The sequence below is a fragment of the Sabethes cyaneus genome, chromosome 3, assembly GCF_943734655.1.
Source record: "Sabethes cyaneus chromosome 3, idSabCyanKW18_F2, whole genome shotgun sequence".
NCBI lineage: Eukaryota > Metazoa > Arthropoda > Insecta > Diptera > Culicidae > Sabethes > Sabethes cyaneus.
In genome coordinates this window covers 207,421,141-207,445,988 of record NC_071355.1, presented here as the reverse complement: position 1 = coordinate 207,445,988, position 24,848 = coordinate 207,421,141, and the positions used below count along the sequence as shown (strand labels likewise).

The following is a 24,848-nucleotide window of genomic DNA, read 5'->3' as shown; positions in this document are numbered from 1 at the left end:
GGTGACAGGGGTTTGTGACTCAATTCGACTCCCCGTGGCGAGTCACGACGAGTGACAATTGTCGTATTGAGTCAAGTGACTCGCAGAATTAGGGTGTGCAAGTTGAATTCCCGGAATTTATCGAGGATCTGTCGCAAGGTGAATATTTGGTTCGTCGTGGAGCGTCCCTCTCGAAAACCGCACTGTCTGAGAAACAGGATGCGGGAGAGAATTTTGTATGCAGAATTGAGGAGAGTAATACCTCGATAATTGCTGCATTTGAGTCGATGTCCCTCTTTGTAAATTGGGCATATGAGACCTTCCAACCAGCCCGTAGGTAATTCCTCCTCAGTCCATACCTTTAGTATTACCTGATGGATTGCACAATACAGCCGTTCGGTCCCGACTTTCACAAGTTCGGCGGGGATACCGTCCTTTCCAGCTGCTTTGCCGTTTTTCAGATCTCTCGCTGCTTTCCTAACCTCGTCCAAAGTTGGTGGATCCACAGCTTGTCCATCATCCTCAATCGTTATCCACATGTACATAGAGTTATTGTTTAGTTAATCAGCCAGGAAGTACCGCCGTAGTCAATATGAACATTTACTAATTTTATTAACTTTTGTGCCAGGTTAGATGCGAACTTCCTACAAGTTCGTACCTCAAAATATTTCTCTGACTTCTGTATGCTTATGTTTGGCTCCAAACTCGTGGGTCTCATTTGTGAGGAGTGTTGTTCATACCGTTTCCGCTTTTAATGTTTAAAAAATGCCATTATTTATTTGATCTTACGTATCCGGTGCATAATTGCGATTGCATGGGAAAGATCCAACTGCGCTGCGCTGCTGGGTGGGTGTGTTTAAGGAAGGTATCTTCACATCCGAACCAACCCAGTTATTAGCGCGTGAACTGTAAAGTGCATATGAGTTTATGATTACGTGTTATTGCCTTATTCAAACTCAATTCGGTTTTCGTCTGAATCGTTTAATTTGTTCCTTGCCTACGCTTATGATCGTGGTGGCTGATCGAACCTACCTACCTACCAACCGTTCCGTGTGGTGAAGGTTGAGGTCTACCCGGTGAAGACACCGGCCGCTGTGACGCGTGCAGCTGTTTTTCGCTGCTGGTTGAGATGTTTGTTACTGTCGGAAGTAAACTGCGGTGTGCCATTTACATAATGCTCTGGGTTGAATTAATATTTGCACCATCATGAGTAGTCCCGTGAAGTGAAAGAGCCGGGGGTTGGGTGAATCAACGTACGTGGGTTGGGTTAGGTTACGACGCGACGGCTTCGCCTGCCGTAGCGTTGAGATGGTAGTTAGCGAAACAACCGATGAAGTTGTGAACCGACAAGCCGCCGACGCCGCATCTCTTTTGAGGAAGCTCGTTAATTAGCCTACAACGAAACTCCGGTACGGTAGGTGGTCGGTAGAGTGCACCGCCAAATGGGCTTAATCATAAGGTGCAATTTTTATGGACCAAGAACGTCCGTAGCAGGAGGAGATCACATGAAAAGCACTGGAATTAAAATGCCAAATTTCAGCATTCAGAACATATTTTGCAAATCAAACGAGATGTTGAAATTGATACTTCTCGGCTGAACAAACATCACTCAAGCAGCTTCGTCGGTGCATTTCACGACTCTATGCTTCAACACATCCTACAAATTGGAAATTGCATTAAGATACACAGGTTGTGCAATAAATTCGCACACTTTCATAGCGGCACTCAGTCCGTTCGTTGACCTGAGCCGTACTCGACCGACCAAGATCGGGTTTAATGAGCTCTAAGTTGTGATATCAATTTCAGCTCCCCGTATAGCAGGGCCTGTCTATTTACCGTGTCTAGACAAAGCTGATGCGGAATCCAGTGCTGAATAGTCCAGCTGGCTTGATTGGCACTGCAGCGGTCGACTTCATGCCGTTTGCTCATTGTATTGCGTAATGCAGTTGGTATCGTTTAGAAAATCGTAAACCGTTCAACCCGACATACCAAAGCTCCGCGGCACAGATGCTTCTAACGATTGATCGATATTACCCAACAAAGATCGCTAGCCAGAAAACACGTGTACCTATTTTCTTATTTGTAAATTTACCCTTTTCCGTTTCAGGAATCAACGAGTAGCTAGCGGTACGGTGTCGGCAATAGCCAATGCACTTTCCGGCCCTTTTGGATCAAAAGCACTAAAGGTGGATTTGAAACAAGCGAGCATGAATGTAAGTAGTTTTATTGTATCTTGTCTTAAATTATGACAGTGGAAATATTTCATGACCATCATTGAAGTATGGTGTTGAATAGATGTATGATAATTGCAATGAAAGGTGGTCAGTTATGTTGGTATTCAATGGCTCACGCGAGCCAGCAAACTGCAATTGCTGAGAAAAGATGTACCTAATTAGTTCCGTTTATATTTTCATAGCAGGTTCGTTCAATAGACGTTTCAGCTAATAATTATGTATTTGATTCTTTTGATCAATGGCAAGGTTTGTGCAGTCATTTGCCGAAAGCCCTGAACAGTTTAAAATCTGGTTTAGAACGAAGCACATTGACTATTAATCTGTGCTTCCTATTGAGCAACACTCTATTGGACCGGTGTGGTTTCCTAACCCAAAAGCACATTGGCACACAAAATGCTTCACTGAACAAAGCCCACTTTATCAACGGAAACTTAAACAAGCTCGGGCTTAGTGTTGAGGCTAATCATTTAGCTAGCTAGGGTGTCTGGCCCAACCTATTAACTGATTGTTTTCTATCCTAGAATGGACGGAAATTAATTGGATGGAATTTAAGTTTTATTTGATAATTGAAATATGTTTTTGTAGTTCAATTAGTTTTTCATGTGCTTTCTGGTTTCCTTTTTATCAGACTGAAATACTGTCGAACACTTAAACTACAATGGTACTACATTTCGAATCGAACACCCTAGAGCCTAGACTGTGAGCTCGAATGCACCATGCATTGAATTCCTTTGCCGGGCAAATACCCACCTCGATTCGTGCATGCATGGTTTGAGGAGCGTAAAATAACTTGCTAACAAAAGTGTTTATGTTTATACGCGTATAAATATTAATTGCTCTGTTCAAGCACAGCAAGCAGGACGACGAACACTGCACCCAGAGCCGTCCGGAGTCGGTGCACCACCTGTGCGTCGGTATTTATAGAACCGAACCGGTAAGCTATGCGCGCCCAAAGAATGTGCACAAGAGTCGAAAACCTGGAATCACCACGTGTTAATACAGACGTAAATTAATTTGAGAGACAATAAACTCAGCCCAGTTTCAGCACCCAGGCAGCTCTAGACCAAGAATGACAACATTGTTGTAGATCAAATATTTGAAACTGTTTCCGTTGACAGAGAGATAACAAAGTGCATTCCTGCGAAAGGAATTTGGTTTGGCCTACTTCCAGCTTCGTTCGGTTACATTCTTGTGAGTTTTGCTTTGGATTAGCTCTGGATTGTTACTGTCTGTGAGGTAAAAGATTTTATGACGGCGCCATTTGTCCCAAAGCAGCAACATTACCTGTGTGACTTGCTAAAAGGTGGGCTCACTTAGGTGGCAAACAATATCCCTCCCCTGTTTTATCTCTTCCAGAAAAGAGTTTCTTTGCTGTTGTCTAGACCATCAAAGATTTATTGCCAGGATCTTTTGTCTCCTTTCGGCGGGATAAAAATTGCCAAATTTTGCTTTTATCTGAGTAAAAGATTATGTTTACCATTTTCATCACGCTAATAAGTACCCTAATGGCTTTTTGCCCCCTCAAAAGCGAAACAAAACCAACTGTCAACTTTCGTTAAATTTCTCCCTTGTTCTGTTAACCTACTTTTGCAGTGCGACTCATTAGACGACATTCATGACGGCTTCTGCCACCTGAATCCCAAACAGCTTGCCCGCTGGAGGTCACTGTCTTACGAGCAACAATGTAAAGAAAGCCATTGACTTTATACTCACACCTATGTGTCAGCAACTCGCGGCGGCGGCGTGCAACAACGACGGGTTGCCGATGAATTACTTTGTGTCGTCTTTTCTGTCCCAACCGGTGATATATGACACGTAAAAATAAAATTTCCCACAGTCTGTATAGAATAGGTACCGCCGTGATGATGAGCAACAACGTAAAATGCAAACCGGCAAGCAACGTTCCGAATCGAGCCATCCATCCATCGTAATGACGAGCGCATAAAATGCTGCCACCATATTTGTGGAACCAAATGGTCCTTTACAAGTTTTTTTTTATGTTGGCAAAAAAATAGGTTTTTTTTTCATCGGATGTGACTTGTCGAGTGACTTCCGAGCCTGGAATCTGTTCCCACATGAGATGAGGTAACATGTGGCATATGAAACTTCCTGAGATTATTTAAGCACTGGATGATTGACAACAACCGCTATTCAGTTACGGTTATGAACTTTAATGGAAGGATCTAATTTTGCGCTAAACTACCCATTAAACATTTGTCTTTGTTAATTTGCTTTTCGGTGCTTTTCCAATGTTCTATTTTAAATCCCCTAGTACAGTACTGCTTCTGCCACTTTTTTTCGTTGTTGATATGATCTCGTGAAAGACTTTTATGATGCTTTGATGCCCTCGCCAGTATTTCCATCAATAACACATCACGACTGCTAAACCGAACTTACCCAAATGTATCCCCCTTAGCTACCGCCTTACTGATTAATTCAATTGTTTGTTTGAGAAACCTCACTTGTGCTTTTGACACAATTATAGAAAAACAACAAAAAACTGTTTTTCTTGAAATATTTTCAACCTCAACTTTGTTTGAGGTTTGACGTTTGTGGGACCACCCTATTGCCAGAATTTGAGCGAAGATGTAGGAATCCCTGAGAATTCAAAACTGTCAAAAATTCATAAAAATTGACTCATGCCAAATGGCGCTTGTGGAGTTTCTCAAACAAACGATTCAATTAACAAATATCGAAAGTCGCTTTTTGAGAACCAAACTTCGTCATAAAAAAAAGGAAAAAGACCATTGAAAGCAAAAACCGTATTGATCGCAGAATCTTACGTCCAACACATGTCAATTAGTATCCTGGATGGATACAAACATGATACATGTCCGGCAGGATTAGTGTTCTGTAGTGCACCAGTTTCGTGCGAATGTGCAATCTACACGACTTCAGTTGGTTACGTAATCCGTAGAATGTCCCATTTGCGGCTAAAATTCGTCCTTTTACTCCGCGGCTTACATCGTTGTCACATGTCATGAGCGTATATGAATTCCTCCACTACTTCACATCGTTCCCCAGTCTGCTTCACTTCAGCACCAACATCATTTTGACTCCGATGTGCCCTGTCAGCAACCATGTTCTTCGTTATGGCAACATTAATGATAAGTCCCAATTTCGCTGCTTTCCATTGAAAAGGTTTAAAGTCTTCTTTCGCTGCTCTACAGTTGATTCCAACGATATCGACGTCATCGGCAAAACCAAGAAGCATGTGAGATTTCAAGATGATAGCCCACGTTTACTCTTCGTATGGCACTTTCCAAGACTGTGTTGAATAGTAGGTTAGAGTGAGCATCCCCTTACTTCAGTTCATCGAATGTCTCGAAAGCGACTGAAATCTCACCCGCTATTCTGACACATGATTGTGACCCATCCAGCGTCACACGAATCAGCACAACTAGTTTCGTCAGAAAACAATGTTCTAGCATTAACTGTCAGAGCTAACTTCGCTTAACTGAATCGTATGCCGCCTTAAAATCTATTGACAGATGATGGGTCTGCAAGTTATACTCCCGGAACTTGTCTAGTAAGTGACGCAGCGTATACACTTGATCCGTCCTAGCGTCCCTCATGAAAACCATCTTGGCACTCGCCTACAGAACAGGATACCGGACAGCACCTTATACGCTGAATTGACATATCTATCGAGACTATCGAGAAATTAGATAGTTTTTACTTTCGCGTTGATGTCCTTTAGAAAAAAGGGGAAATGAGGCCTTTTTTGTGTGTGGATATTATCACTACAACCAGCATTTTGATCTACTGTGATTTTATCCAGGTATTGTTCCGCACTTCGTTGTTATTACAGTATCGCTATAGAGTGAGCGAACTGCTTATTATCCGTGCTTAACGGGAAATTAGCAATCATTGACTTTTCGTCGGAGAGCCCAATTTTGGAAGCAGTTTTTGAGCCCAAAAGCGGGGTTCTGTTTGTAAAAATGTAAATATTGCATTCTTCTTGCCAATCTGAACACAGCGAATATATTTTTGTAAACAGAATTTTTGTTTCAACCAAAAAACTGCTTTTGAAATTGGCAGAGTCGATGACTGCTAATTTCACCTTAAAGTGTCGGTGTGCTGTCACCCCTTTTTTCCTTCTATTTCCTTTTTTCCTTTTTATCTTCTTACTACTATTCAATCAATCTAGCTCTAGAGCCAGGAAGTGCGGAGACTAGTTATAATTTGTCCTTGGACAAGAGGCTTCATTCGCACCTCGAGCAAGTATTCTTATAACTAGCCCCTGCTAAAGGCTTCATGGTCGGTAAAGCAGAGTTCAGCACAGAGTGAGGGTGTGTATGTGTGTGTATGTATGTGTTCCTTAGTTCTTTTGCATTACCAATCTCGTTCCTAGAACCAGGAAGCGGAACAAGGTATAATTTGCTTGTTTAAGAGGCTTCATTCTCACCTTCAGCAAGTACCACTCAAGAGGCTTCCTTGTTAGTAAATGCAGAATTTTTAGTAGGAAGGATGTGGAGGGACCTGAGAATAAACCCATGCTAAAGTCACTTAACATTGAATGGCCTGATTCTACTAAGATTCGAACCCACGACCACTCGCTTGTCAAGACAAACTCGGTAACCTTGCGGCTACAGGATGCCATCCAACCCCTCCGTCAGTTTTTGTTATTCTTCCCAGATCCTGACAATAATCCGATGGATTGCTTCGTACAGCCACTCGCGTCCCGCTTTTAGATGTTCAGCTGGGATTCTGTCCTTCCCAGCAGGCTTATCATTTTGCAGCTCACCGGTTAGTGGCTCCATAGCTTGGCCATCGTTGACAATTCTTATCCTGTTCCTAGTTACCTCCGTGTTTACCTCTCCTTTCAACAGCGTCATGAAGTACTCCATCTGGCTGCTACACCACCTTTTTGTCAGTAAGCATATTCCCAGCACATTACAGGCAGTGTTACCGCCCACTTAGCTTCGAGGTACGATGCTGGTCTAACAAGCCAGTCGTCGCATGTTCGAATCTCGGCTAGGCGGTGCTTGCTTGATAGTCAGTAGGATCGATACACTAGCCCCGTAATTTTCCTGTACTCTAAACAGCCGGCTGCGAAGTCTGTCGATAAAGAAGGGTAATGTCTAATGACGGTTTATAAGCCCACGACTTTGCTTTTTACAGGCAGTGTTACCCGCACTCGTGCTGGATAATTTTATCACATGCGCATAGTCGTTCTAACGAACAAATTGAAATAAGCATCTCTTTTGGACTCACTTTCTTATTTTTTCATGCCCTGCGACGAGTTTTTGCGAGTGTGTATTTCGCTGACCGCCACGGTCGTCGCTCTCACTCGTCATTGCAAGGCGCACGATGGCCCACACTCATACGTACGAGTGAAGTGAGGGCGTAAGATGAAGAAGAAAAGAAGAAGTATAGCAAGATTTGCTACTCACGCTCGCGGGCTTTTGACAGCTCACGAACTGTTGGTTTCATGAGTGTGCTGCGCGGAATAACGCTACCAGATTGTGTGCTCGCGAGTGTGTCGGTAGCAAACTGTATGTATACAGCAACAGCGATTGTTTGTCGTACGCCTACGTTGGTGGAGTAAGCGTTGGACGCTATGTTTCTCATACTCGCTCGCGTATGGGTCGGCATCGTTTGTTTCTTACTCGGAAAAAAATTGTAACACAGATCCAAGGGAGCTCAAAAATAAAAAAAGCCTATTAGGGTACTTACTTACTTTACCAAGAATTCCTCTCCATTGTACTCGGTCCGGGGCTACTTGTCGCCAATTCGTTGCGCGTCTCGACACACGTAAATCGGCTTCAACCTGCTCGAGCACGTTAGGTCCCTCTATTCCTGGTACCGATGGGGTTCTTGAAGACAACGGATTTCACTGCACAGTCGTTTGGCATCCTTGCAACGTGGCCGGTCCACCGTAGTCTCCCAACTTTCGCCAGGTGTACGATGGGAATCTCACCAAGCAGTGTCTGTAACTCCTGATTCATACGCCTCCGTCACTATCCGCTTTCCGTTTGTACTCCGCCAAAATAATCCGCAACACCTTTCGTTCAAATAAGGCAAGTGCACGTATGTCTTCCGTAAGCAGAGTTACTATCTCAAGTCCGTAAAGCACTACCGGTCTGATTACCGATTTGTATATCGTCAGCTTTGTGCGGCGGCGTATGCTCCTTGATCAAAGCGTTTCGCGGAGAGAAAAGTAGGCTCGATTTCCAGCTTGTATGCGTCGGTGGATCTCCTTATTGTCGGCGGTGACCAGAGATCTCAAATATACGAGCTCATCAACCACTTCTAGTTCATCGCCATCAATAGTCACTGTTCGTGGGAGGCAAACGTTGCTTTTCCTGGAGCCTCTTCCTACCATATATTTGGTTTTCGACGCATTGATTTGTAACCCTATCCTTCTAGCCTCCGTTTTTTGTCTGACGTAGATTGCCTTCGCCGTCCCAAAGTTTCTTGTAATGATGTCGAGCTGAAGATCGTTCCTCACGTTTCGATGCCCACTCGACGGATCACATCTTCAACAGCAATATTGAATAACATACAGGACAGTCCATCCCCTTGCCACAACCTTCTGCGCGATTCGAAACGACTCCAGAGTATCCCCGAAACGCGCACGTAGCACATCTTTCACTCCAATGTAGCTTTGATCAGCCGCGTCAGTTTGTCCGGAAAACCGTACTCGTGCATTATCTGCCATAGCTGTGCGCGTTCAACTGTATCATATGCTGCTCTGAAATCCACAAAAATATGATGCATGTGCACCTTGTACTCTCGACATTGGGACTATTGGGGTCTGGATACCAAAAAAGGCTAAATAAAAAGTGAAATTCACTTGAAAATACCGATCAACAAGTCTACGTTGTCGATTGAACGTAAAACTACTGTTTTAGTCGTCGGACTAGGTCTTTCGGAAAGCTAAGACGCCATTTCAAAAAATTGGAATAGAATGTCTCGAAGCTAGTTTGCTTTTGACCGCTAATAACTCATTGATTGCCAAATCAATCTTTAGTAGTTTTACACCTATCAATCGGAATATCTTCTACGTTGCGGTTCTTACAAAGAAACTATTATAAATGCACGCTATTGAAAATTGACTAAAGGTCATGTCAGGCCTTAAATTTGTTATTTTCAGTACAATTGCAAACTAAAACGTGTTTCATTCGCACAGACCTTTCATTTTTCAGTCTGCCCTTCACAGTCAAATAGTATTTCTCAATCTGCACTGCGGGTATAGGCCGGATTCTACTACTCCTCGGGTGGCACAGTGAGGCTATTGTCTATGTACCACTGTTTGACTGTTCTGTTGAATTTGAATATCTGCAGCTTACCTAGTTGGGTCCGAAGATATGACCAGTTATGAAGGCGCTCCGTTTAATAAATTTGCTGGTTCATGGTTACAGGACTTACGAAAACACCTGTACCGTTAGCGCGCATAATTCTGTGCATGGTTCATGCTGCAAAAGATGCTGAATTTCAGTGCTTCATATTTTACAATATAGGAACCGTAGAGTGGAAACGACCGCATGGTTGACGTAAGACTGTGTTGGTCTTGGTGGCAAAATTATAATGGCAACACTAAACGATCGGCCTACGCAGGTTCAACTCACTAATGGAACTATTTTGACTTAACAATGCCTAATATTTTCCAGTTTCTCTATTGCACAAGATTTATAAAAATATTTCCAAGCAATTGAATCACAAATCTTCAAAATAAATTACAAAATTACGATTACAAAAACTTATTTTTCGAATAAAATTTCATATCTAAAAGGTGTCCTCTTGACTTTTAATTTCAAACTACCAAAGAAGAAATAGCATCAAACTGATGCCGTCAACCGACTTACTTCTTGTTATATACCAGAGCAGCAATCGATGAAAATTTTCGTGCGGCTACGTGAGTAATGAAATGTTAAAACTTGAAAAATGGGACGGACTAAAATTGTACCTGGAATGTGTTGGAATTATTTTCATATATTTTGAGATAATTCTGCAAATCATCATTCAAATCATTGAATCCGTTTATGAGAATGTTTTTGTTTCTGATGAACATTACTCGAAGGTTGGAATCCTTTTACAACTGATTTGGGCAACGAAGTGAAAACAATTCAAATTCTGCTAGCGGTGCTACCAATCGCAAAGAACTGAAACCGGCGCAGCTATTCTGTCCCTGTTAACCAATTTTGGCTATCGATTTCAGTGCTCATCATGAGTGCGCAAAGCTGCCGACCGAAGTGAGTTTGCCATAAAGGAAAAAATCAATTAATTTTCAATGCATAATTGGAAATTACAATCTCCGCTGTATGGGTAACGATGGAGGGGGACTAATGTGGCTCTCGCTTGGTGCAGTAATGATTCTGAGGCGTTCGAATGAAATCGGTGAATCACTCGCCAACTTAAGTTACTTGATTGACCATACCAAGTCTACCATGGTTATGCTGAGGTCAACCTCTTCACACCGAACCGGGTTACCCTCAATTCAATTTTTAAATGATATCGATAGTAATTTTGAGTTATTATATATATATATATTCTCTCCCTTTCATACGTACGGCTGGCTGCTGACAGTTTCGCGTTGACGGCTACTCGTGTGTTGTTTATTTTCGGATTGAATGAAGGTGTTTTTTCAATTCAATTTCATACTCGTGGGAACTCGAAAAAATCATCTGCGTGATTATGACCAAAGATGCCACTCGGAGTATCGTGTAAGAAAAAAGCTTGTTATAACGCTTGATCGAATTATGGCAATCATGACTGTTATGTAAGAATGATGAGGTTGCTTCAAATGGCTATTCTCGGAGCATAGGTCGTTGCTTAAAAATGCTTCTGTGTTTGAAATAAATTGCGTTGCATTGTTGTTGAAAATAGATTTTCTATTCTCGCTTCTTCGTTTAACTACGTTAGAGGAACTCTTATAGTCACACTAAACTGATGACTATTGTACATTTTAAAGGAATAGTAATTATACAATGGCACGTAACCTTCTTTATTTCACCGGAATGTACCTGAAACACTCCGATCAAACATTTTGCTGCAGCCGACGAAGTCATCAAAGTTCACAACAAATTAAGAGTGAAAGCCAATCGCGTCACAGTGCCTTTCGCTTTCGTTCAGTCTGTATGCCTGATTGCGATTCGATATATTCATCGACAAAATGATGACCGTCGGTTGACTGAATATTTGCGCACGTGGTAATTGATACAGCTGCATGCACACACTATTATGCACTTTCCATCACTTTTCCCGCAATCGCTTTTCGAACGTTTCGCTGTTTTGCATTTCTGCATATCAGACAGTTGCAGCACAGCACACAAACACCGAGTCTGACATAACGGGCAAAACTGGAATGCTATCAGGTAACGTTTCCTGGCTGTAATGCCACGAGGCAAACTGGGCACGAGCCAAACTTGGAGCCTGCTGGGAGAAAATTAATCTATCGCTACACGCCAACCACAAATCTCTCGGTCGTGTATAGCCGGTTGACTTCCATTTTTGAACTATGAAACTGACTTCAATCGAGGCCGTCACGAGACGGGTGGAAACTCACTTATCGCAGACTTAATTTTATTTCACTTTTGAATTATGCTTCATTATTGGTAACCCGTAATATTAACTGACCGGCTCTATTTAGGAGAAGAACGTCGTCTTGTACATGTGGTAGCATTCGTACAGTCCGAAAGACTTTTCGCAGGCGTCGTCCCCTTCGAACTTGTTGCACTGTTTGGCAAACATTTCCGCTTTTTCCCGGCTGTTTCCTATCGATAGTTTATCCGCCAACACTTCCTGGTTCACATCACCGGAATCGTCGATGAAACCCACCTTGGCGAAGATGCATTTCATGTAGCACTTGGATTTGGCATCCGCAAGTGTTAGATCACCGGCACGAAACCTTTCGCCGATGTTTTCCGGGAGTCCTTCTCCGATTTCATTCATGCAGCTGATGGATAATTTTTTCGCTATTTCATGCTGTTCCGACGTGAAGAAGGCCTACAATGTGAATTTAGTTAGATCGATGAATGTTGTTGTTTTTTGGCAAATCAGATACTTACATGCGTACTAACGACCAACAACGCTAACAAAGCTAGGTACTTCATGTTGTGGTTCTGCTTTCGTACTTATCCTGTCGAAAATCTGGCACGTTACCGGCGGGCAGAACAGATCTTATCGTCTGATTGGTAGATCCCTGATGGGAGTTGCTTTTATATGCGCAATGCGCGGTTGGTCTACTCGTCCGCGCGCGCATTTCACCCGGACCGTGTCGGCCGGAGAAGATTCGGGTTTCAGGCCACCAGTTCTTGTAGGCACATTAATTATCCTTCTTTTTGATGTCGCCCTGCAGCATTCTTCGTTGGGGAGATGCAGGTAGGTATTGTGCATATTTTCGCAATACGATCGCCGCATCGCGTTTGTCGGAGCAATAAAATGTGCAGACTAATAAATTATATAATTTTCTTGATGATACTCGTTCTGCAGACGAGTTTACGCGGTCAAGGTGAAGCCCCAAGCTTGGTTATGTTGAAGGTCAGGCGTATACTTAATGCATTGAAGAGATTGAAAAGTGGGACCTCTTGAAGAGTTATTGAATTTCACGATCGTGTGACTTTTGTTTATAAAATGACGGAACAAATCTATCTTGTTGAGCTTTGAATAATATTCTGAAAATGCATTATACCTCTGTTGGGAACTTCTTTTTATTTTGATTCTAAAATTTAAAAGATCTAGAAAGAAGTTTTTTGAAAATTACAACCCTTTTTCTTCTCCTCCTATTCATTTTTTCTAAAGTGAAAATTATGACATTATCTCCCCTATTCTGTGTTTCGAACGAATTTATGTTTCGTTCGAAGCTGACATTTCGTTCTACTTCCAATTTTGCTTTCCATATTTTGAACGTTCTTTTCGTATTGAACAACTAGATCGAACGAAAAATTTTCGAATGCGAAAACAACTCGAACAAAATAAGGCATAGGGTTGGTCTAATCAACGAAATATTTCAACTCGTTCGGAATACAGAATATGGGTGAATGTTCGCAAATGATTATTATTAAGAAAAAAAAATGTGCCAGGCTTCTTGTTGAATCCTGACGAAATTTTTAAATGAAAAATTTTTATTTATAATCTATATAAGGAATTCCAAGGGAAATTTTTTTTATTTCATCATCGCTTATTCTGAAAATTTATAACTTTTGAATCAAGCATCATAATACAAATATGTTTTTTTTTAATTTTGGAAAAAAGGCGTAAATGTAGACGTCTCTCCCCTATGTCAGATTTTTTTGGCAACTCTCTAAGAATATTTTTGGCTACACTTCTGCGCTTAAATGATATAGGGTAGTTTGCCAATTGTTGCTCACCACCCAATTGTTGTCCACTTCTCGGTTTTTGATTAATATCTGAGAATATCTATATTATCGCAGCACTCCAAACAATCAAAACACAAATATATTTCATTGCCTTCAAATATGTGTAAACATGATTGTTAGCAAACAATTATTTGGAATAGTAAAATTACCTCATAAAATCCAACTCTTAGTAGAGCCAAAATACGTCGAATGCTTACAGTGTGAATTAAGAAATCACTCATCAAATTTAAGCTTATAGATCTCAACAAAAGGCAAATTTATACCATATTACTTCGTATGCTTTTCAAAATAGCCACATTCATAATGTTTGATTAATTAAATAACTAAATGTTACTATTTTTGTGTTCTTATGCATAGTGGTTAATAATTGGAAAAAAATTAGGATTTTGTCCATTTCTTGCACACCATCCGCAAATGCCGCTAAGCATGGCCCTACTGTACCATTCTTACTTGATCCAACTCTTATTGAAAGTTTACCACTATTTGGATGTTGGATTAAAACAATACCAATAATTTTCGATTTCTCTGGAGACTAAATCAGCAAAAGCCTAATGATATTACCAGCGTGTAACAAGTTTATTATGAGAAATTCTTGAGAAATGAACATAATAACGCAGAACAATGCTTCAGCTTCTATTAAAGAGAGAAAAAAGTTATGTTGTGGCTAAAAGAACTTAAAAGTCGAGGTTTTTCTTATACGCTCGAATGTAAAAAATTGAAAAACTTTGCATTTGAAAAACCAAATCCCAGCCAAAAACGTGTACTGCATTTAAATTTGAAAAAGGAAAGATACCGGAAAACAAAATTATATTAATTAATTTTAATTAATACATATATTAATTCAATGCAATAATTTTTACCTGTTCTTGTAAACCATTGTTCGGTGAAGATTGAATTACGTTCAAATACGTGACAACATGGTAACGGTACGGTACTTATAATAGGTAAATCTGTTTTTAAGGAGTTCTTCTTCATGTGTCAGTTTTCTGTACTTGGTATTTCTCCAATTCCATATTTTTTGCCGTGCAACAATTGGATTGAAGGTGTGCAATGTTAGGCAAAGGACATTAATCAAGTGGGCAACAATTGGGTCTGTATGCTGTTGAACAAAACCTCAAATTGCATAATATGTGCAATATTCCAGGCTATGAAAACATACCAAATGTTTTAGTGAAAGATCATTTTGTTTATAGGACAAATTTTGATTTTAGTAACGAAATAGTTTCCCCGAGAGATAAGATAAACTGAACGTTCCTGCCTTAGGTGTGCAACAATTGGCAAATTACCCTAGGTGATTCAGTTACCAAATGAAAGGTATTCAATTTCCAATGGAATGAGCTTTTCAGAAAAGATTATGTGGTGCTTGTTTGATTAATTCCTTCAGTCTAGATAGACCCATTGCACTATGGTCGAAAAAGCAAAAAATCAATACAAAAATCAATTACTCGAAAACTATTTGCTCTATAGATTTCATGTCTTCAGAAGATTTTGTTTACAAAAAGAGGCCTATCTTTTGGTATAATTAGTCACTAGGGTGATTCACTTTTGCTCGTTTTAAAAAGTTTAACTTTTTATTCTTGTGCTTTTCTATACCTATAAAAAAGGATTTCTATCTGTCTGTCTGTCCGTATGTTTCTTATAGAATCGAAAACTACTGAACCGATCGGCGTGAAAATTTGCATATCGGGGTTTTTGGGGCCAGGGAAGGTTCTTGTGATGGTTGGAGACCCGTCCTCCCACTAAGAGGGGGGCTCCCATACAAATGAAACACAAATTTCTGCATAACTCTGCATAACCCACTTACATGTGGGTGTTTTAGGAGACAAGAATTTTTTCTATAGTGAATTGAGACCCCTCCCCGCTTTAGGAGGGGGGGGGGGGGGCTCCCATACAAATGAAATACAAATTTCCTCACAACTCGAAAACTAATTAATCAAGTGGAACCATATTTGGCATGTGGGTGTTTTTGGAGGCATGAATTTTTTCTATGATGAATTGAGACCCCTTACCTTTTTAGGAGGGGGCTCACATACAAATGAAATGCAAATTTCCTTATATCTCGAAAACTAATCAAGCAAATGGAACCTAATTTAGCATCTGGGTGTTTTTGTAGGCAATTTTTTTTCTATGGTAAATTGAGACCCCTCCCCTCTGGAGGAAGGGAATAATGACCTCTCCCTTTTAAGAGGGGAGGCTTCCATACACATGAAATACAAATTTCCTCATAACTCGAGAACTAATCAAGCAAATGGAACACAATTTGACATGTGGGTGTTTTTGGAGACAAGAATTTTTTCTATGGTGAATTGAAACCTCTCCCCACTTTAGGAGGGGGCTCCTATACAAATGAAATACAAATTTCCTCATAACTCGAGAACTAATCAAGCAAATGGAACCATATTTGGCATGTGGGTGTTTTTGGAGGCATGAAATTTTTCTATTATGAATTAGGATCCCTTACATTTTTAGGAGGGGGGGCTCCCATACAAATGAAATACAAATTTCCTCATAACTCGAGAACTAATCAAGCAAATGGAACAAAATATGACATGTGGGTGTTTTTGGAGACAAGAATTTTTTCTATGGTGAATTGAAACCTCTCCCCACTTTACGAGGGGGGGCTCCTATACAAATGAAATACAAATTTCCTCATAACTCGAGAACTAATCAAGCAAATGGAACCATATTTGGCATGTGGGTGTTTTTGGAGGCATGAAATTTTTCTATGATGAATTAGGATCCCTTACATTTTTAGGAGGGGGGGCTCCCATACAAATGAAATACAAATTTCCTCATAACTCGAGAACTAATCAAGCAAATGGAACAAAATATGACATGTGGGTGTTTTTGGAGACAAGAATGTTTTCTATGGTGAATTGAAACATCTCCCCGCTTCAGAAGGGGGGCTCCTATACAAATGAAATACAAATTTCCTCATAACTCGAGAACTAACTAATCAAATTATGGAGGCAGGAATTTTTTCTATGATAGTTTGAGACCCCTCACCCCTGTGGTAGGGGGATAAGGACTATCATACAAATAAAACAGAAATTTTTGCGTAACTCGAAAACTAATCGAACTTGAGAAATTTTAGACTCTTTCATAAAACATTAATCAATAACAGGACCACCAAAAACTATCAATAGTAACATTAGATAATTCAGCGCGAGACGGCCACAGGCCGCGAGTGTTTTCGGCGACCTGCCGTCGGAAGCGCCGGCCACTGCGGGGGGCAGCCCCCCGTAGAGATCACCTCTGTCTAGGTTTATTTCTTTTCCTAGATCTACTGTCCTCTATTACTTTCCTTCAGTTGGGTCACCCCTGCGAAATGGTACTTTCTACGAAAAGATTTTCCGTGAAATGGTACATCCCGCGTAAGATTTTTCGCGAAATGGTATTCTGCGAAATTCCATATTCCGCGTTATGGTCAACCGAAAATTGGTGTTCCGCAAAATGGTTTGTAATGATGGCGAATATTTAAATGCTATCCGCTTTATTTTATCAGGCTAAGCAATGGGGGGAGTTGTTTTCTACTTTACTCTGAGGAAAACCTGTATATTAAAACACCCATGAACTCCCCAGAAACTTGCAAAACTCAATATTGTGACAAAGGTCATCCGAGATTCACGATTTATGTACAACACAGTTTAATTTATGGCAGTACGAAGTTTGTCGGGTCAGCTAGTAGAGCAATATTTCCTACAACAAAGCTCTAGATACATTATTTTGCAGAAACTTTGCTGAAGAAATAAAAATTGTATCTCGTCTGTGTATCGCTATATAACAATTTTCCTAGATTGTGTCAGGGTTGGTCAGTTTTTTGCTTTAACATTTTTATTTGAAACCCAATTTAGAAACCGTGTTAGGATGACTTTTAGGGCGCAAAATGATGCATTTTTTGAAGCTATTAAGTAGTTGCTATCTATTTCCTGAAAGAAGTTATAGTAGTTTTTATTCTAAAAGATTACAGTTTTCCACGACATCTCACACTTCCATTGGCAAATATTTTCAAAATCAGTATGCGTGGTTTAAAAGTACACGAATCTACTAAATCCATGTAATGCCACTTTTCCACACTTCTCATGTTCTGTAGAAAACGCATTTAAAAAGTGAGTATTTTTACATTTATATGACGGATTTCACGTCAACTCGTCTATGGGGTTGGCACCACCCTCTCAGAATTCAATGAAACTTTGTGTGTGTAAAGAGCTCATGTAAATAAGCCACTTTGCACACTTAGTTTTTGGAAAATGAATCCTTGCGTGGTATCCACTATATCAGCAAAACTTCATTCCAGTCAAAAATTATATTTGATATGTCCCTATCAAATGTCAAATAAACTGGTATTACAAAGGTTCCTTTCACCACTAGGTGGATTAAATCGGGTTTCTGCCCCTGTAGACGTAAAGACCAGACCGCTTTTTAATATATTTTGTAATGCAACAATTGAGCGCGTTCTGCAAAGAACGCACGTTTTTTATATGCTCAGGTGTACAAATTTTAAATTTGTGGACGATCTTTGAGGTTTCAAGTCAAGTGGTAAGCCTGCTCTCTGAGGTGATCGATATATTTGCAACAAAATCCAAGATAATATAAAGGTATTACCCTTCGCTTTCGAATTGGTTCAGTTGAGCTGCATTATTTGCTCTTAAACTATTGAAGCAAGAGGCTGGGTCAGTTACACCATGAAATTGTTAATAGTTTTTACGTAAATTGCATTTGTGACGGTGAGTCAAACAAACTTTAATTAAATTAAATAAAATGGAAAAATTTAAACCCCTTCCGCAGGCAGAATACAGCAAACAGAAGACTAAAGCAATTTTCAAGGTTGGTAAGCAGTGTATGAAAGAACTGTCATATTCATTAGACGATAATATTATTGAGCGGGTCATGAATACCAGGGATGCCAAGAAGGAAGATGCTGTAAGTCTGTTATAAAATGGTTCTATTTGAAATTAAATTTCCATTTTCGATAGAAAATGCTACGTTGTTTAATGAAAAAACTCGACCTGCTCGATGCAACGGATAAAATCAAAAAAGAAAAGGTGATAGCTTTTATGGAAGACAATTACGACACAACTAAACTTTACCAGGTGCTGGATAAGTGTGTCGAACAGGAAGAACCCACCGTGGAAGACCGCCTGTGGAAGAATTACCAGTGTTTTTTTGACGTAGGACTACGTCTTACAGCAAGTTTTGAGATAGGGTGTCATTCCAAAAAATCTAAAACTGCGAGCGTCACGAAAAATGAAAGGTTTTTTCACAAAAAAGAGTTCGATCTTTGAATCATTTATTACCTATAATTTCGCAACTCATGATGTGAACTCGAACAAATTAAATAAACTTATGAATGATCCATAACTTCTATTACAGAGTATGTGCGTCACATTGGACGATCGAAGAGGTGTAATCTTTTGCAGATTTATTTAAATCCGTTGTGAATACAGTGCTAGAGCAAACGGACAAAGCAGATAACCGCACATTGCACCGGTGCTGCTGATATAAACTTCTTCTTTGGTTACTACATACGCATGCCAACATCCGCAATTCAACACTGTATCAACTTGCATTATCGACAGTGAATGAAATTAAGCAAATGGATTAAATTCGGTTTCTACTTATCGCCGGTCGTACATATGTTTTCGGAAAGTTGTAGCCCGCAAAATGGAAAAGTTGCCTAGCAAGCTATATCAGGCTTTAATGATGATATGTTTTTGATTTTTGGGATAGTTTGACTTTTATTTCAATTCAGTAGTATCAGACGCAGAGATATTTTATTGCCCGTTGAAAGTAGTTAACTTCAAGTTTAAATTTTGAAGTGATTATCGCTGAAAAAGCAATGGTGCAGATTTTTCGCCTTGTCCTCTAGTGTGTCCCCGTTTACAGTGAGGCAAGCTTTAGTAGCGGCATTTAATGTCTCCATATCGTGACCATCGGCAAGAAGCTCAATAATTTTGTCCCCCGAGATTGATCCGTCTGGTTGTATTATACCGGTTTTTTGCTGGAAACAAAGTACCCATTTCTGGAAGTACCCGTGAATGTTACAATGGCGTTGGATTTTCAACTGAGGAAATACAAACCTTGAACGTCTTTTCTTCCAGAGTAACTGCACCGTGAATCGCCTGTTCTAGTTCTTTCATGTGAAACTGGATGCCAAACTCGTTGGCACATTCTAAAGAAATTCTTTCGACATATTCTCGTTGTTTAGCGGTATATTCAGCCTGAAAAGTATCATAGACAACATTTTCCAATAACAATTAGAAAAACCTGCTGCATTTACCGAAACACAAGAGAACAGAAATATTATTCCGAACGTTAATAGTTGTTTCATTTTGACTTCGCTTTTCAGAAAGACTTGCTTTTACACCATCCGAAGCACTGACTGTTTGTGGTCTCTTGTAGGAATTCTCTTTTATACCCTGAACTGTGGCTATAGAAATTATCTTCAATATCGTACAACTTATTATTCAAAGAAACTTGTTTAACCGATATATTTCGCCTGCCAGGTCTGCAGAGCGTGGAAGAATACAGGGCACACGAGAGCACATCGCTTGACTCAATTTATTACGAATATTGCGATAATTTCAATAATAATCTGTGTTCTGTATGATTTTAGATTCGGATAATGGTACAACGAGCTGTTATTGCCCCGGTTGCAGATGCCTTTTCGATTTCTGTTAATCTTTACTTAACACTCTTGATGCATAAATTTTCCGAACAACGTCAACCTCATATGTGCACATTGATATTGCATTTAATTAAATTATCCGAAGAAGGATATACTTTCAGTAGCTCCAGTAGGCTTTTATCATATGGATGAAGAAAATCTGGTTTACCAACATTCAGATGCCTTCAGTTTGGATACAGGAGTTTAATATTTTCTTTGCGGATCGAATAATCTATTCTTAATCTATGCAGATATTAATATAAATTTGTTTTGTTATTATTGTTTAATAAGTTGTGTTTTTTATCGAATGAATTCAATTGAAACTATTAATATTTGGCAGGGCAGTCTTCAGAGAAATTTATCAAGACTGAGGTTTGACGTTTTCCCGACATTTCGACGCTTTGTTTGTGTCTTTTTCGAGGGGTAAATGATATGATATTCTACATTTGCAGCACACACTCCTCTTGCGATGATATTATTTTCGTATGACTGTTTTTTTCCACCGCCAAGAAGATAAACTGTTATGTACGCGCTCAGTGCGATAGAAACATGCAATGCGTTGCCGACAGACGCACCAGCAAGTTTTCGTGTGATTAACCACTACGGGGTGTTTTGGTAGATGATGGAGTACTAAATTTTTGTTATGCACAATAGAGTAGACCCGTTTTGCAAACTGTATTTCTCAATTTTATTTTCGTAATTTTGTATGAGTTTCTTCTACTGAGTTTAATTTTAACAAAAGTTTTACCCTAATTCAGTATAAAACTTCTGTGCCTGTGTGTTCTACCTAAATTTTTCACATTTTGCTTAATATTTGTGTCATATATGGTATTTTTTGGTACACAGGTATATTTTCGTTTCGTTTTCAAATCTTTTTCAGACATTTTTGATTTTATTCGATGTCGTCATTTTTCATTTTTTTTCTATTTTTGCTATATTTGTGCCGATTTGGGTTTTGTTTTATCATTTAATATTTAGATTTGTTGCGCAATTCCGTAAAGTTTTATAGTGTTAGTAAAGTAGTTAGTAAAGTGTTAGTTTTGTATCGTTTTTCATGCTTGTGTAAGTGTTTTTGTCTTTTTTGTGTCTCTCCAAAATTTTTGTGTTACATTCAATGGTATAATTTTTGTAGTTCTTTCCATTTTTTTATTTGTTTTTTTTTATTAAGGTGGCGGAGTGCTTAGTGAGGAAGAACGGTAGACTGGACAATACTGCGAAACATCGATGTGGTACTAAAAATATATTGATTGTTGCCTAGTTCAATTACTGAGTGGGATTCTAACCCACGCTCTCTCGGTTTGCGCCCAAGTGTTTTGACAATTAAACTATTGACGGATTTCACGCCAACTCGTCTATGAGGTTGGCAGCACCCTCTCAGATTTCAATGAAACTTTTTGTGTGTAAAGAGTTCATGTAAATAAACAACTTTGCATACATAGTTTTTCGAAAATTGGTCTAGACTAACTTCTGGAAATGGCTTAACTTTTTTTTCTTTTATTATAAAAAATATAACTCGAAAATTACAGGACCTACAAAAAATGATCTATGGGTAACTTTTAGAAAATCTTCTGAATTTTCATAAAAAAATACTGAAAAAAATAATTTTCAATTTATTTAAAAAAACTTAAAATCGATTTCACTACAAACACTTTTTTATGCCAACGATTTTCCAAAAAAGGCCATCTCAGAAATTGATGAATTTTTTTTGCAAGGTAGATATTTATATGGCTTATAAGTGTCACATATATTGCAAAATGGGAATATATAAGGGAAAAAAGTTTTTCCAACAAAAATTTATACCTATTTATACCTTTTTCCCCGGGAAGGACTTGAAGGAGTTTTTGTTAGAAGAACTTTTATCCCTTAAATGTGCTCATTTTGTAATATATAAATGACTTGTTGGCCATATCAATATCTACCTTGCCAATTTTTTTTATCAATTTCTGAGATGCGCTTTTTTGGAAAATCGAATTTTAGTTTTTGAACAGCTTTTTTTTTCTCAGTGTAAAAACAATATTTATTTTTTTCAGTATTTTGTTATGAAAGTTCAGAAAATTTTGTAAAAGTAAGTTAGATCATTCTTTTCTACCTGTTATAATTTTCGTAAATACTGAAATACCTCTTTTTCCGGAAAAAAATTTTGTCAGAAAAACTTTTTTCCCTTAAATATGTCCTTTTTGCGATGTTTGGAAGAATTGTAGGTCATAGGTTGAGATGGCCTCTTTTGGAAAATCGAATTTTTGTTTTTAAAAGGCTTTTTTCCTCAGTGTAGAAATTATTTTTATTTTTTTCAGTATTTTTTTATAAAAATTCAGAAGATTTTCTAACAGTCACTTATAGATCATTTTTAAGTAGGTGCTAAAATTTTCGAAAATAATTGAATACCTTTTTCTCCGGAAAGCACTTAAAAAAGTTGTTAGAAAAACTTTTTTCCCTTAAATATGCCCATTTTGCGATGTAAGGAAGAATGGTTGCCTATATAATTATCTATCTTCAAAAAAAATCATCAATTTCTGAGATGGTGTTTTTTGGACAATCGATTTTTAGTTCTTAAAATTCTTTTTGTCAGTGCAGAATTTAATTTTTTTTCTTTTCAGTATTTTTTTATGAAAATTCAGAACATTTTTTAAAAGTCACCCATGGGTAATTTTTTTGTAGGTCTTATAGTTTTCGAGTTATATTTTTTATAATAAAAAAGAAAAAAAAAATTAAGCCCTTTCCAAAAGTTAGTCTAGATTAATTTTGGAAAAACTAAGCATGCAAAAAAAGCATTGGGCTTAAACGTCTTTCTTAGACTTGACCCTTCTTTATCGACAGACTTCACAACCGGCTATTAGAGTACAGGACGATTACGGCGCTAGTGCAACAATCCTACTGACTCTATCTAGCAGCTCCGCCTAGCCGAGATTCGAACATACGACGACTGGCTTGTTAGACTAGCATCGTACCTCGAAACCAACTAAGCGGTTAAGTATGCAAAGTTGTTTATTTCCATGAACTCTTTACACACACAAAGTTTCATTAAATTCTGAGAGGGTCATGCCAACCTCTGGTCGAGTTTGCGTGAAATCCTATATTAGATAATCTTACATCTAGTTTCGATCATTTTAGTCTAGCCATTCGTACTCACACACATACGCTCCACCCACCGACGGTAGTTATTTTTATATGCTACTAGCTGACCCGACAAACTTCGTATTGCCACAAATGAACCTTTGTTGTACATAAATCATGAATCTCGGATGATCTTTGTCACAATCTCGAGTTTTTCAAGCCCCCCAGTGGGCGGCGCTTCCGACGGCGGGCCACCGGCAACACTCGCGACCGTCTCGTCCTGAATGATCTAGTGTTACTATAGATAGTTTTTGTGGTCTTGTATTGACTAATGTTTTATGGAAGAGTCTCGAATTTCTCAAGTTCGATTAGTTTTTGAGTTTCGTAAAAATTTCTGTTTTATTTGTATGAGAGTCCATATCCCCCTACCACAGGGGTGAGAGGTCTCCAACTATCGTAAAATAAATTCAAGACTCCAAAATTTCCCACATGCCAAATTTGGTTCCATTTGCTTGATTAGTTCTCAAGTTATAAGGAAATTTGAATTTCATTTGTATGGGAAAAAAAAAGGGGAAGGGGTCGTAATTCACCATAGAAAAAATTTCTGCCATCTAAAACTCCCACATGCCAAATTTGGTTCCATTTGATTGATTAGTTCTCGAGATAAGAGAAAATTTGCATTTTATTTGTATGGAAGCCCACCCTTTTAAAGGGGAGAGGGGTCTCAATTCACCATAGAAAAAAATCTTGCCTCCAAAACCACTTACATGTCAAATTTGGTTCCATTTGCTTGATTAGTTCTCGAGTTATGAGGAAATTTGTTTTTCATTTGTATAGGAGCCCCCCTCTTAAAGTGGGGAGGGGTCCCAATTCATCATAGAAAATGTTCTTGCCTACAAAAACACCCACTTGCTAAATTTGGTTGCATTTGCTTGATTAGTTCTAGAGTTATGAGGAAATTTGTATTTCGTTTGTATGAGAGCCCCCCCTCTTAAAAAGGTAAGGGGTCCTAAATCATCATAGAAAAAATGGTTGCCTCCAAAAACACCCACATGCCAAATATGGTTCCATTTGCTTGATTAGTTCTCGAATTATGAGGAAATTTGTATTTCATTTGTGTAGAAGCACCCCCTCTTAAAGTTGGGAGGGGTCCTAATTCACCATAGAAAATATTCTTGCCCTCGAAAACTTTTAGATGCAAAATTTTGTTCCATTTGCTTGATTAGTTCTCGAATTATGAGGAAATTTGTATTTCATTTGTATAGGAGCCCCCCCTCCTAAAGTGGGGAGGGGATCTAATTCATCATAGAAAAAATTTTTGTCTCCAAAAACACCCACGTGCCAAATTTGGTTCCATTTGCTTAATTACTTCTCGAGTTATGAGGAAATTTGAATTTCTTTGGTACAGGAGCCCCCCCTCTTAAAGGGTTGAGGGGTCCTAATTCACTATAGAAAATTTTCTTGCCCTTGAAAACCTTCACATGCCAAATTTGGTTCCATTTGCTTGATTAGTTCTCGAGTTATGAGGAAATTTGTTTGGAAGCCCCCCCCCCCCCCCTCTTAAAATGGAGAGGAGTTATAATTCCCCTT

The 24,848-nt window shown here is 39.0% G+C and overlaps 2 protein-coding genes across 2 annotated transcripts in view; one reads left to right on the top strand and one right to left on the bottom strand.

Moving 5' to 3' along the window:
• LOC128741738 (uncharacterized) overlaps positions 1-24,848 on the top strand; it is a 172,524-nt gene that overhangs the window by 96,462 nt on the left and 51,214 nt on the right. Inside the window, exon 2 of the mRNA XM_053837735.1 lies at positions 2,087-2,192. The gene's annotated coding sequence lies outside the window, so the exon portion shown is untranslated. The remainder of the gene's footprint in view (positions 1-2,086; positions 2,193-24,848) is intronic.
• On the bottom strand, positions 11,752-12,333 carry LOC128741739 (general odorant-binding protein 83a-like). Its single transcript, XM_053837737.1, has 2 exons — positions 12,227-12,333; positions 11,752-12,164 (listed from the first exon to the last, which is right to left on the bottom strand). The coding sequence occupies exons 1-2, from the start codon at positions 12,269-12,271 to the stop codon at positions 11,805-11,807; spliced, it is 405 nt and encodes a 134-aa protein (XP_053693712.1). The 5' UTR covers positions 12,272-12,333; the 3' UTR covers positions 11,752-11,804.

What these genes read in the sequence shown, in the direction of transcription:
- LOC128741739 (XM_053837737.1), bottom strand. Translation starts at nt 12,271, where the DNA reads ATGAAGTACCTAGCTTTGTTAGCGTTGTTGGTCGTTAGTACGCAT. An exon ending in TGTTGGTCGTTAGTACGCAT is followed by an intron (nt 12,165 to 12,226) that starts GTAAGTATCTGA and finishes TTCACATTGTAG; the next exon opens with GCCTTCTTCACGTCGGAACA.